This window comes from Stomoxys calcitrans, chromosome 3 (genome assembly GCF_963082655.1).
Source record: "Stomoxys calcitrans chromosome 3, idStoCalc2.1, whole genome shotgun sequence".
In the NCBI taxonomy this organism is placed as follows: Eukaryota; Metazoa; Arthropoda; class Insecta; order Diptera; family Muscidae; genus Stomoxys; species Stomoxys calcitrans.
In genome coordinates this window covers 192,822,087-192,836,676 of record NC_081554.1, presented here as the reverse complement: position 1 = coordinate 192,836,676, position 14,590 = coordinate 192,822,087, and the positions used below count along the sequence as shown (strand labels likewise).

At 37.4% G+C, this 14,590-nt stretch overlaps 1 protein-coding gene across 1 annotated transcript in view; it reads right to left on the bottom strand.

The window, feature by feature from the left end:
* LOC106081113 (uncharacterized) overlaps nucleotides 1-14,590 on the bottom strand; it is a 285,863-nt gene that overhangs the window by 202,907 nt on the left and 68,366 nt on the right. The window contains exons 5-6 of the mRNA XM_059365759.1: nucleotides 14,394-14,530; nucleotides 6,225-6,695 (exon numbers count right to left, since the gene is read on the bottom strand). Coding sequence (XP_059221742.1) covers nucleotides 6,225-6,695; nucleotides 14,394-14,530 — 608 coding nt within the window. The remainder of the gene's footprint in view (nucleotides 1-6,224; nucleotides 6,696-14,393; nucleotides 14,531-14,590) is intronic.

Here is a 14,590-nt window from a genome sequence, read left to right as displayed (position 1 = left end):
ATTACTTATCAAATTAAACTACATCTCCTGTGCAATATCTAGCAAAAGGACTCTGTGTTACTTATGGTCTGTCTGCCAACATGCAATTCTCAATTTGTTATGATTGAGGAAAATTGATTCAATTATAAAAGATTTTAAGTAATCCCAATTTGTATTGAGTAGATAATTGTAGGTTCTATGACTCTAAAGGGCCATTGTATTCACAGGCAGCAGCAGCAATAGTATAATTGTAGTCACATTCGTATAAACTCATAACAATATTATATTTATAAAACAGCATGTAACTGCAAAGTTGCAATTGAATAGGATAATAACAATAATTATAATCAGATTTAAATGTATTCTGCTGCTTGAATGTGAATGTGAATGTTGAATAGGCACCGGCAGTGAGAGGCAATTCAAGTTGGTCTCTATATGGTATAGTAATCTTAGGAAATCTATGGGAAACTTTGAAATATGGTCATACTTCTCCATTTTAATTAGGAACATTTTTGCAAATACATGCTTCGGCATTGCCTTAAAATATTTCTGCTAGTTCTTGTGACATTAATAAGCTTATTAAATATTAAATGATTGTTGTGTCAAAAAACATTTGTTAGTTCAAAGGTGCATCCTGCAGTTCCTGTTTAAGATATAATAAGACGAGTTCATTATTTGTGCCTTCCTCTTCAAATGCTTTTGAAATAATTATGACCACAGTGAAGCGACAATCTCCTAAAGGACTTATATTTTATATTCAATAGAATTGCAATTAGTATTACTCTCAAAAATTGTTCGTGGTGCAGCATGTGATACTTAATATCCACCATATAGCAAACAAGCAAAAACGTGCTTAGTTCGGCCGGGCCGAATCATATATACTATCCACCATGGATCGCATATGTCAAACTCTTTGGCCGATATCTCTTTATAGACAAACAAAGGATAATGGATTAGAGTTGCTCTGCTATTTCAGCTATACCAAGTTATAAACCGATTTGAGACATACTAGGTTTGAGTGTTGGAGACCAAAGTGGAATTCATTGTGCCAAAGATCTGGCAAATCGGATCAGAATTGCTCCTCTTAGAGGCTCATGAAGCATAATCGGAAGATCGGCTTATATTGGAGATATATCCGGTTATTGACCGATTTGAACCTTACTTAGCACAGTTGTTGTTGAATCATAACACAACATCATATGCAAAAATTTCAGCCCAATCGGATAAAAATTGTGGCTTCCTGGGGCTCAAGAAATCAAATCGGGGAAATCGGTTTATATGGTAGCTATATTAGGTTATGGACCAATTTAGGTCATATTTGGCGCTGTTATTGATGGTCAAACCAAAACACTTCATATCAAATTTCAGCCAAATCGGTTAATAATTGCGCCCTCTGGTGGCTCAAGAAGTCAAGATCCGAAATCGGTTCATATGGGATCTACATCAGGTAATGAACCCATTTGGACTATAATTGACACAGTTGCTGGAAGTCAAACCAAAAAACGTCGTGCAAAATTTCAGCCAAATAGGAATATAATTCCGCCTTCTATCGCCTCAAGAGGTCAAGATCCGAAATCAGTTTATATGGGAGATATATATCTGGTTATGAACCGATTTGAACCATACTTTACACCATTCTTGATGGTCAAACCATAACACTCTATGCAAATTTTCAGCCAAATTTAGCGGTTCAAAAATTCAGTTTATATGGGAGCTATATCAGGATATGAAAACACTATGTGCAAAATTTTAGCTATATCGGGCAAAAATTGCGTCTTCGATAGGCTCAAGAACTCAAATCGGGAGGTTTACATGGTAGCTATCTCAGGTTGTAGACCAATTTAGACTTTACTTGGTACAGTTGTTAAAAGTCATAACAGAACACTACCTGCAAAATTTTAGCGATATCGGACAAAAATTAAGGCTTCCGGAGGCTCAAGAAATCAAATAGGGATATCGGTTTATATGGGAGCTATATCAGGTAATAGACCGATTTCAACCGAACTTGCCACAGTTGTCGGAAGTTATAGCAAAACACTATCTGCAAAATTTCAGCTAAATCGAACAAAAATTGCAGATCCCAGAGTCTCAAGCAGTTAAATCGAGAGATCGGTTTATATCGGACTTATAACAAAATCTGAACCGATGTGGCCCATTTGCAATCCCCACCGACCTACATCGATAGTAAATATCTGTGGGAAATTTCAAATGGTTAAATTTACGCGATTAAGACGATCACGAATATTTATACTTTATGGGGTCGAAAAGCAATATTTCGAGGTGTTACAAACGGAAAGACTTAATTTTAAACCTCCATCCTGAGTTGGTGTTTTCCAATGAAATATCGATTTTTAATGGATTTTCGATGAAATTCCGAAATTCCGATTTTTTGATGAAGTCAAGAATTAAGGCCCATTTTCCTCTAGGACGCATAGTTTAGGAGATACAGCAATTTTAATTTTTCCAAGTAAAATTTTGTTTTAAAATGGATTTTCATTAAAATTTTGAATTTTTTGATGGAGTCCCGAATTAAGGTCCATTTCCCTCGAGGACGCTTAGTAAAGAAATATCGGATTTTCATTAAAATTTTGAATTTTTTGAAGGAGTCACGAATTAAGATACAGATACAGCCATTTCCCGCTTGTATGCGTAGTTTAGGAGATTTTTTGAAGAAGTCACGAATTAACACATAGTTAAGGAGATACTGCCATTTTAAGTTTACCAAGTGAAATTTCGATTTAAAATCGATTTTCGATGAAATTTTGAATTTTTTGATGGAGTCACGAATTTAGGTCCATTTCCCTCTAGGACTCGTAGTAAAGGAATATCGGATTTTCGTTAAAATTTTGTATTTTTTAAAGGAGTCACGAATTAAGATACAGATATAGCCATTTCCCGCTTGTATGCATAGTTTAGGAGATTTTTTGATGGAGTCACGAATTAATGCCCATATCCCTCCAGGACGCATAGTTAAGGAGATACAGGCATTTTAAGTTTTCTAAGTAAAATTTCGATTTAAAATTGATTTTCGATTTTCACGAATTTAGGTCCATTTCCCTCTAGGACTCATTTTTCATTGACATGATTTCTTATAGAAATTTTCTCTTTCTCCGTTGGCTCGAAATGGGGCCTGAATCCGAGGATAGTCCACTGTCATACAGGAGCGTGATTAGACCAATACTTACTTGCGCCTCAGTAGTTTGGTGGACTGGTATGGAGAAAAAGTGCAACATAAGGTCGATACAACAGGTTCAGAAGACATGTTGTCTTGGCATAGGCGGAGCAATGAGGACCACGCCCACTAGGGCACTGGAGACTATTCTAGATATCCGACCCATTGACATACAGATTAAGTGTAAGGCTATAACACTTAAGGCGATGGGAGAATGGATTGAGGATGGGAGCAGCTCACACCATCGCGGTATAATCGAGGCGACGTTAGGAAACCTGGAAGGGAGGGAAGAGGTTTGCGATCGGATACCTGAGGTGAACCCTGAAATCGAGTGCTAGGCACTGCTGCCATCGGCACAGTCTTGGATTGACGGAACCCGAGTATTGCCATTTGGAAGATCATGTTACACGGATGGAACAAAGCTTGGGGACAGAGTGGACCTGGGGGTTTGCATTGAGAACCCAGGGACTGAGATCTGTTTTAGACTGCCTGACCATAATACGGTCCTGCAGGCGGAGATCCGGGCGATCACGGAATTCGTGTAGTGGTATGGTGCTGACGCGAGGACGTCGAGTGTGAACATCTTTACAGACAGTAAAATTGCCTTGAGGGACTGCCACAACCAGGACAGTAAGGTCAAGAACAGTCTTGCAGTGTAAGAAGGAGATTAACGCCTTCTCTGAGAATGGGAAAATCCGCATCGTCTGGGTGCCGGGCCATAACGGAGTAAGCGAAAATGAAAGGGCAGACGATTTGGCGGTGAAGGCCAGAGGACTGCCGTCAATAATCTTGGTTAACCCGAAGCCTTTCGGGTCGACGCAGACCGAGTTAAGGGTGTGGGCGACGAATGCTCATGCAACATTGTGGAACAGCGAAACGGTCGGTTAGGACGGCGAAAATCTTATGTGGGGATCCAGATCGTGAGAAGACAAGGCTATTACTGAAAGGAGCAAGAAGGAGGACAGTATAGCTATTCGTATCATAACGGGACACATAGGACTACGAGCTCACTTATGTCAACTCGGTGCGGCAAGTGATAGTATATGTAGGGCATGCGGGGAAGATGATGATACGTTGGAGTATGTCCTTTGTCATTGCCCGGCTTTCGCGTCCAACAGATACCGGTACTTAGGTGGAGACACAATATCAGACATGAACCAACTTAGGGGAGTGGTATTGAAAACAATTAAGGATTTTGTAAGTAGCACGGAAGTCCTAACTTAAAATTTTCTTTTTAGAGGTTACTTTATAGTTTTTAGAGCGCACAACAAGCCGATTACTGGCTTAGGTGTATGCCCATAGTGGCATGGGTTGGATTAATATCTGCACCCTCTTTTCAACCAAACATAACCTTCATTCATCCACTAATGCCAAATTATATAACATTAGTAACCCGAGCTAGAATTTTTCTAAGACAGCTCTATTATTTCTACCCATTTATCTTTGTTGGATTAACAGAAGATTTTATTGAAATTTTATTATTATTTTTATTAAATAGATATTAAAATCCTGCACCAACTTTGCTCTAGACATTACCATCATAACTTTTGATATTCACTTCCCATATATACATAAGTGGTTGATATTCCCACAATATTTCAGCTTTACCCATCATAAATCGTATTTAATTTAAACCCCTTCAAATATGCACCAAATTCGATGCTCTCTTTAAGATTTATGTTTTTTAACTTTTTTTCCCCCCTGTTCATAGTCCCCATCCAAATAACCATAAATTCCAAGTAGAGCATACTTTACACTGATATCTGCATAACCCCAGAGGTTTAAGAGAGTGAAAGAGATAGGGAGTAATAGAGAGCATTATCATTCGCATACATATGTCACATTTATGCATTAATGGGCAAAAAATTGTTTTAAAAATTATAAAGCAACAAAAAGCAAAAATTCGTTTAACTACTACCATGGTTAGTGTCACAAAATATTCCACCACCGCCCCAAACCCAACCCACAATGTGGTCAATGTGAATAGGAATATCGGTCCAGGCACCCATTGTGATGGGGGTTAAAAATGTAAAAAAGAGAGAATGCATAAACATACACTGTAACAGTGAATAATTGACCAAGCAAGCGACTACTCACATATGCCACATATCATAGTGAATTTACAACATCTGTTGATAGTTTTTTTCAGATCTGTTCTGTTCTTTTTGTCCCCAGACCAATACCACTTCTCTTGGGCCAATTGCTTACCACTATCATCATGCTGAGAATTACACACACGGGCACTGCATAACGCTAACACTCATACAAAAACTGCTAGATGGACCAATATAATAACAATTTGCGGGACAGTATTAACAAGTGAGTCGAATTCAACCGTATTGTTTGATGGAGTTTTTTGTTTTCTTGTTCTACGGTTGACAGTGGTATATGAGGGCGGCAAATAAAGATAACTATTTGCTGGAAAAAAACTAAGCATATTTTCAGGCGTTAGAATTTTACATTACATTCGAAATCCAATTTTAAGAAGTAGTATCGACTTTCTCAATGAGTTTTTGACGGGTCCTTTCCAAAATTCAAATTTCCCTCAATCTCTTTTTCTTTCCTAACATATTTGCATCATTTTCAGTCTTTGTAATTATATTTCACAACTTTTCTTGGCGAATATCGCTGCCAAGAACTTTCAACCACTGTTCATATAGATTTCGGTTTGATTGTGGCTTCCAAATGGTTTCATAGAATTTTTGCGTTTTTGTCGCCACTCACTGGCATCGCTTTGTGAACTCTCATACTGCCGCATATGCCATAGAATATCAAAATTTGCATAAATGCCACTCACTAGCCATTGCACCACAAATAATGGTCAAAATTGGACACGTTTGTTGTAGAGTATCATGTCTCTCTCTATTGATGCCGGCTGTTGTCTCTTGATGTCTCTCGAATAAATATACATATGTTAACATTTATCATGTGCTGGGGCAAAATTGAAAAAGGACCTACCCACCAACACCCACACTTAATAAACGCTTGAGTTGTAGAGAAAGCAAAGAAAGCAGGGCAGGCAATTCACAAAAATAAAGAAAAAAAAAAAACACAATTCAGTGAGGGTACTTACTGTTAAGCGACGATGATGGGCCAATTGAGCCGCCCGCTACGATAACCCCATTGCCACTGAGCACTGTGCCTTTGTTGGCCGCATTGGCGGCAATGGAGGTTTTTGGTATATGATGATGCATGCCGTTGCCACCGTTGGCGACATTTCCAGAATGCAAAATGTTGCTGCTGCTGCCTCCAATTTGTTGTGGGATTATGATTTTATTTGTGGAGTCCCCCGCTCTTGCCGACAGCAGTAGGAGGGCCCCAATTATATACCAGGGGCCCATCAACTCAACACTGTTTGCCGATGCAGATACTGTCGGCGTTCTGATGCGCCTTCCTCTACTCGTTCTTTGTTGTTGTTTTGATGTGGGCACAGTTGATATTGTTGTTGGATTTGCTGATATTGCTCTTTCTGTTTTTGTTGTTGTGCTTGTTTTCGTTCTTCTTGTTGACGCAATGCTTGTACACTTGTGTTTTGGCCAATTTTAAATAAGCCTATGCTACCATGAATGTTGCAATGCTGCAACAACATTATTTTAACCCATATGCTAACCATGCAAAGGTTATATGGTACTGCTCTTCATTATTATCTCTGCTGTGGGTTTCACTTGTTGGTTATTTGAAATTAAGGCGTTTTAATAGTTTTTAATTTATTCTTCACTTTAGTTTCTGGTGTATACTTTTAGGGTTTTATTTGCTGCAAAAAATAATAAAGCATATTTTTAGGCGTTAATAAAGGAAATAAAATTCAAAATTTCCTAAATGATTTTGTCAATATTTGCTGCCTAGACCAGTAATTTGTTTTTGTCGTTGATTCGTAGTTTACTCGAAAGAAATCGATTTAGAGACCGCTAAATGCATTCGTCATTTTTGTGATTTTATGTCTCGGATTTGCGATTTTATGGATTAGTGGTTAAAGGATTAATAAGTGAACAAGTAAGGTAGGGCAAAAATCGGGAAATGTCGACTATGTAACACCTCATACCTATGTTATAAGAATGAATTGGGTCATCATTATATGAACGCAATAATTAAATCTGAACCGATTTGTATACCTTCCACCATAGGTTGAGGGTATACTAATTTCGTCATTCTGTTTGTAATAGTCGAAAAATTCGTATAAGACCATATAAAGGGTGAATATTCTTGATCATCATAACATTCCAAGACGACCTAGCCATGTCCGTCCGTCTGTCTGTCGAAAGCACGCTAACTTTCGAAGGGGTAAAGCCAGCAACTTGAAAATTTGCACAAATTCTTCTTATCAGCGTTGTTTAGATTGTAAATGGGCCCCTTAGGTCCATGTTTTGATATAGCTGCCGTATAAACTGATGGCAGATCTTGAAATCTTGAAAGCTTTGACAGGGAGCATTTTCTGTCCGATTTGGCTGAAATTTTGCACGGACGTATTTCTCTATGACTTTAAAAACTGTGCCAAGTATGGTCTGAATCAATCTATAACCTGATATAACTGCCACATAAACCGATCTTGAATCTTGACTTCATGAGCAACTAGAGGCGTAATTCCTATTCGATTTGGCTGAAAATTTGAATGATGTGTTTTGTTATGACTTCCAACAACTGAGTTGAGTATGGTTAAAATCGGTCTGTGAGCTGATATTGCTGTCATATAACCCGATCTGGGGTCTTAACTTCCTGAGCCATAACTTGTTACATCTCCAGTAGCATTTCTTTTCTTTTATCCTTAATTTGCCTAAAAAGAGATACCGAGAGAAGAACTCGACAAATGCGATCCATGTTGGGTCGGCCTGTCCGAACTTAGCACTCTTATACTTGTTTTATACTTCGATAGACGCGTAAAAAAATGCGTATGAAATTTCGTCCAAATCTTTGCAAAATTTTATTTACTAGGACCTTTCAAAAGTAAATCGGGCGATATATATAATTAGTAAATTTCTTGGTGATTGGATAACAAATTCGACCTGCACATTGATTAGCAATAAACGGGCGGATGGACAAGCAGTATGGCAAGAAAACACGGACAGACAGACATTCCAAAATCAAATTAGCAAGAGTTTTCGAGTCGATCCTTACACTACATCATTTCTATGGTAGTGGTGCAGGGTACAGTTCCTTAGAATGGAAAATGCGATCTGTACTTGGTACGCAAATCACCATGTATAGATGGAAGGACAGACAGGAAGACGGACATGGCTAAATTGAATCAGAAAGCGATTCTATGCCCAAAAAATTTCAATTTATAGCAGTTCCTCTACGAATAGATCAACCTCTTGGGGTAAATAACCCAAAAAATAGCTGTGAAAGAAAATCCTCAAAATGCATTTCCATAGAAATGCAGGTTTACGCCAAACATAGAAAGTGCATGAATTCCCAAAAATGCTTTGTTTATTTTGGACAAAACATTTCGGATAAAATTGCCTTTTCATATTTTTCTCTGAACTGTTTAAAGTGGGTACATGTTCATTTATGTGAATGTATGTATGGCAATATCATATGGAACCCCGAAAAGTATACTACAAATTTAGGGTTTCCATATGATATTGCGATTTTATTTGAAAATTTTGAGTTTTATGGGCTTATGAGAAGCCAGCTTTAAAGGCTATGCGAAATTACATTTTAAACATAGTGGTCGCCATTTGAGTGAATGAGTCAGTGACACTCATTCATTTGTTTAGGTTTAACAAAATTTACTGGTCTCGGCTGTTGATTTTCAAGGAAAATCAGCTTTTAGAACTTAGAGCATATTTTCAGGATTTCATAAATGATCTGGTCTTTAATTTACGTTTGTAGAAAATTAGCTTTAAGCATATTTTCAGGAGTTTCTACATAAAATTCGAAATTCATATTTTATAAAGGGTCTAGTCCATAGTTGAATTTCGCGGAAAAAATGGTTCAAGAAATTAACAAAGGACAAAAAAACTCAAAATTCCACAAAGAATCTCGTTCATATTTAATTTTCAAAGAAATTAAGCTTCAAGAAAATGAAGCATACTTTTAGGTTTTTATAGAAAAATTGTTAAAAAAATGCATATAATCAGGAGAACAGATGTACGGACGGATTAGATTTTTACGACGATCAAGAATATATGTAATTTTTTCGTCGGAAATGAATATTGCGATGTGTTGCAAACGGAATGACAATATATATATACCCCCATCCTTCGGTGGTGGGTATAAAAACGGAATTTCTGATATCATTGTCCATATTTGATTTTCATTGAGAAATTGGACTCAAGAAATTACAGCATATTTTCAGGCGTTGCTTAGTGAAATTCGAAATTTTAATTTTGTAAAGAATCTGAAAAAATCATGTTTTACGGCGTTATTCATGTAATAATTGAAAATAGAAATAGTATAAAGGACCTCAGTAGTCTTTGGGTATATAGGACACTTTAATTAATTTGACAAAGGTGATACCGAAGTTATATGGAAATTATGATACACTAGCCAGTCAAGGTTTTTTTGAATAACAACACTCACATTCTGAACTTTATAATTTCTTTGCTATGCTATTCTTTCAATAGAAAGCATTGAATATGATCTGTAGCTAAAAAATGTTCGAAAAATCATGAAAAAAAAAACAAAATAAAAGAGCGCAAAACAGACAAACCTTGTTCACAATTAATTTTCATTGAGAAATTAACTTCAAGAAAATAGAGCATATTTTTAGGTGTTACTAGGTGATATCTCGTCTAGAACACAAGACAAAATTTTCAGTGATGGTTACCCTCTCCTGCGATTTTTTCTCCCCAAAACTATTTGCAATCATAATTGGAAAAGACTTGCTACCTTTTAAGGGGTTTGGAAAATCCTTGGTGACTTATTACTTTAATTCATATAACACTACTTTCAACTGCAACAGAAATACTAACACCATTGGCATTTTTATAACTCTTGGTAACAATAGTTTTGGGACATTTGGGTGTTTGGAATTCAATAAAGTTCATAGCCACAAATCCTTTGGAAAAATATGCTCATACATTGTACGTGCATATGTTGGTCGTTATGTCTTCACTTAAGTAACGAATTAGTTATGGAAAGTTTGATCCTTATTGGGGAGAAGAACGAGAGAGTATAGGTTTATAAGTGTGAAACTCCTTCCGTTTTTTTTTTTGTTTGAGGAGTAACAAATGTTAGTTTTGGTAACTTTTATGTCTTCGTTTTGTCCTTTTGTTTTTATTCTCTTTTCTTATTGCTGTTGCAGAATGTGAGAAAATTACTTTGCTTTTGGTTGAAGTAAAACTTTTCTGCCTTTTGTTTGTTTGAATTTTCATACATTTTCAAAATATTTGCATTATCTGTACGGGAAGTTACTCTGTCTGTTTGTCTGGCAGTTTTGGTTGTTTTTTGGGGGGGAGGGATAAAAAGGAAGACAAATAACTAGAAAAAAACTGTTGTTTTTTGCGATGGAAAAATGCTGTAGTACAGATTTTTTTTAATTAAAAGATATTTGTCAGATATTAGATCCATAGTTTTAGCATAGGTTATCAAAATGAATGGGAAATTGTCAAAATGTATAAGGCAATGTAGGCTGAAAAGACAAAAATAAAGTTTCTTCATATAAAATACATGGTAGGAAAATTTTTGTACCCGCTTACCTCGTTTTATTGGCAATACCTCATTCTATTTGTAACACCTTGTTAAATTTGTGTGCTCTTTATCGACATGACATTCTAAGCCAATCTTGAAATGCCCACCCTTATGTCTTAAATTGGTTTTATATGAAACAAGTAAAAAATAGGTCATGCCGAACTTTGGATACCCACAAAAAATTGCAAATTGCCCATGAACATTCCACTAAGAAACAGGGGCAAACTTCTCAACTATCAATGAGAGCAGCCCGATTCAAGTTTAAGCTCAATGATAAGTTGCCTCCTTTTTATAGCCGAGTACGAACGGCGTGCCGCAGTGCGACACCTCTTTGGAGAAAAGTTTTTAATGGCATATTACCTTACAAATGTTGCCAGCATTAGGAGGGAAAAGCCACCGCTGAAATTTATTTCTGATGGTCTCGTCAGGATTCGAACGCAGGCGTTCAGCGTCATAGGCGGACATTCTAACCTCTGCGCTGCGGTGGCCTCCCACTTCCGATACCCACCACCACAGATAAATTAACCATCCTCTTTTAGAACAACTCCACTACCATGTCCATAGTAATATGCAAATGGGGGCTGGTCTGGATCATATTTAATTCAGGTCCCGAAAACTCTTATACAAGTCACAGCTTCAGCGAAATCGGGAAACAAATCCACTTTTTATGGAAGATCGGTCTATATGGCAGCTATGTGTAAATATTGTCAGATCTAGACCATATGTTGGTCAGATGACGGGAGGCTTAATACAAGTTACTGGGTCAAATTCCAACGAAATCGGGTAACAAATGCAGCATTTATGGGCATTAGACCTTTTATCGGCACATCGGTCTATATGGCAGCTATATATAGATATAATCTGATCTGAACCAAGTTTGAGTCGGATGTCGGGAGACTTAAAACAACTCACTGTTCAGCTAAATCGGGTAATAAATAAAGCTTTTTTGGGCTATATACCCTTAATCAGCAGATTTGTCTATATGACAGTTATATAGAAATTTGGTCCGATTTGGTCCGTTCAAGAAAAACGTATCTGTGCCAAATTTCGGCTCAAAATCTCAAATTTGGAAGGCTTAAATCGCCTTAGAATTTTACTACGCACAGTGGGAGAAAATCGTAAAATCTAGTAAAAAATATGCCGTGCGAGAACAGGCAGATATATTTTTTCGAAGTTTGAAATAGTTAGAGCTGAGTTGTCGAGTCCATGTGCAAAATTTCAAGGCCCTAGGTTATTTGGTCGCCCGGTTTTATTTTGCACTCTTAACGAATACACACAAAAAACATTAGTTTTGAAAAACAACAACTTTTGTCAAAAAACGACGACGAAATTTGTTAATCTTCCTGCAACAATTTATTTTGAAATTCCAAAAAAAATCCCAAAGTAAAAATTTGTTGTTGAAAGGCACTCTTTGCAAGTCAACTTATAAAAACAACAATATATCTATAAGGAAGATAAAACAAGTAAGAGCGTACTAAGTTTGGCCGGGCCGAATCTTATATACCCTTCACGTTGGATCACATTTGTCGAGTTCTATGCGCGGTATCTCTATTTAGGCAAACAAAGAATACAGAATAAGAACTGTTATGCTATTAGAGCTATATTAAGTTATGGTCAAATTCGGCCCATAACTGAATGCTGAACATTGTAGAAGTCATTGTGTAATATTTCAGATTATTCGGATAAGAATGGCGCCTTGTAGGGGCTCAAGAAGCAAAATCGGGAGATTGGTTTATATGGGAGCTGTATCAAGCTATTGATCGATTCAGACCATATTAGACACGTATGTTGAAGGTCATGAGAGAAGCCGTTGTACAAAATTTCTGCTAAATCGGATGAGAATTGCGCCCTCTAGAGGCTCAAGAAGTCAAGATCCCAGATCGATTTATATGGCATATATATCAGGAAGTGATACCAAAACACTACGTGCAAAATTTCAGTCAAATCGGATAAAAAATTGCCCCCTCTAGAGGCTCAAGAAATCAAAACCCAAGATCGGTTTCTATGGCAGCTATATCAAAACATGGACCGATTTGGCCCATTTACAATCCCAACCGACCTACACTAAAAAAAGTATTTGTGTAAAATTTCAAGTGGCTAGCTCTACTTCTTCAAAAGTTATGGAGCCTTCGACAGACAAACGGACGGACGGACAGACGGACAGACGGACGGACGGACGGACATACGGACGGACATGGCTAGCTCCTCCCATGGCCTTCAACATACGTGTGCAATATAATCAGAATCGATCTATAGCTTGATATAGCTCCCATATAAACCGATCTCCCGATTTCGCTTCTTGAGTCCCGAATCGGACCATAACTTGATATAGCTGCTCCTGCGTCGTTATTCATTATACTTTGTTTGCCTAAAAACAGATACTGCGACCACGGTGGAGGGTATATAAGATTCGGCCCGGCCGAACTTAGCACCCTTTCACTTGTTATCGATTGCACTGAGAACACCGTGGCGCAGAGGTTAGCATGTCTACCTATGATGCTAAACACCTGGGTTTGACTCCTGGCGAGAACAGCAGAATAAATTTTCAGCGGTGGTTATCCCCTGCTAGTGCTGGCGATATTTGTGAGGTACCATTTGGTGTGGCAGCCGTGCAAAGACTTCACCACAAAGAGGTATCGCACTGCGGTAGCCGTTCGGACTCGGCTATAAAAAGGAGGCCCCGTATAATAGAGTTATACATGAATTGGACAGCACTCATTAATATATGGGAAATTTGTTTGAATATTCGTGGGCAAGTTTAAATTACTGGGGGCAGTTTTACTCAAGAAAACTTAAAGTTCTTTTATATAGAAATTTATCATCCGTAGAACCATAAGGAGGATGATCCTACAATTTTCTTTGTTCTTTTTTAATCCTTTTCATCTTTTCTATAATGAACTGAAACGTAACAGTACCTTTACGGTAACAACATATTTAATTAAATCAAAGCTGTCCTTTATGTATACCAAGTCCGTTGTAACCCACAATCACTCAGTGTATGAATAATAACTTCCATTTGATGTAGTAAGTCTGTGTATAATATTCAGTTTCCAATTTGGATAAAATGATTATAAAGTTAATTAAATTTTCATATGTTTTATTGCTAAATGTTATTACATTGTCTGCAGATTGCCGGCTGCTGGAGACGTATTTCGACAAAACGACACACAACTGTGAAGTGAAGTTTGAGGAAGTATACAAGGGCAAGCTTGTTGCTGTTGGTATTGGTTACAAATACAATGTAGAGCTATGTATGTGAATGTGATGTGTCTTTCTAGAAGTCACATGTTGCCAACATTATTTCTTCTATGTTTCGGGAAGTGTTGGAGTGTGCGTCTGTTCTTGGAGTAAAAATTGCATGACAAATGGCACGCATGGTATCCTTGAGAATCCCTAGCAGCCAAAGCCTCATAACTACTAAAGCATACAAGAGGCAATATGTTTGCAGTTTCCGGCTGCCTGCCATGCACTCTTTTTTTATTAAACTTCAATTTAGACTATAATTTCTCTGCAAGCCCATCATGTCAGCATACGCATGTATTACTTAGCAAAAAAAAAAAAAGCTAACTGTTGCAACTGCTACTATGTTTGGAGTATTATTCCTTGCACTCACCAGCCAGCACAACAAAGCCTACCACATTCGCTGTGGGAACAATGCGTTGGTGATTTGCTTTTTCTAGCGAATGGCGACCAAACCAAATGGGTGTGTGCGATGCTGGTATGCGTACTGTTTGAAGTTGCGAGTTCTTTCTTTAATGAGTTTTCTCTGCTGCATCTGTGTACATGGAAATGATGATTCGTTGAGTGTAT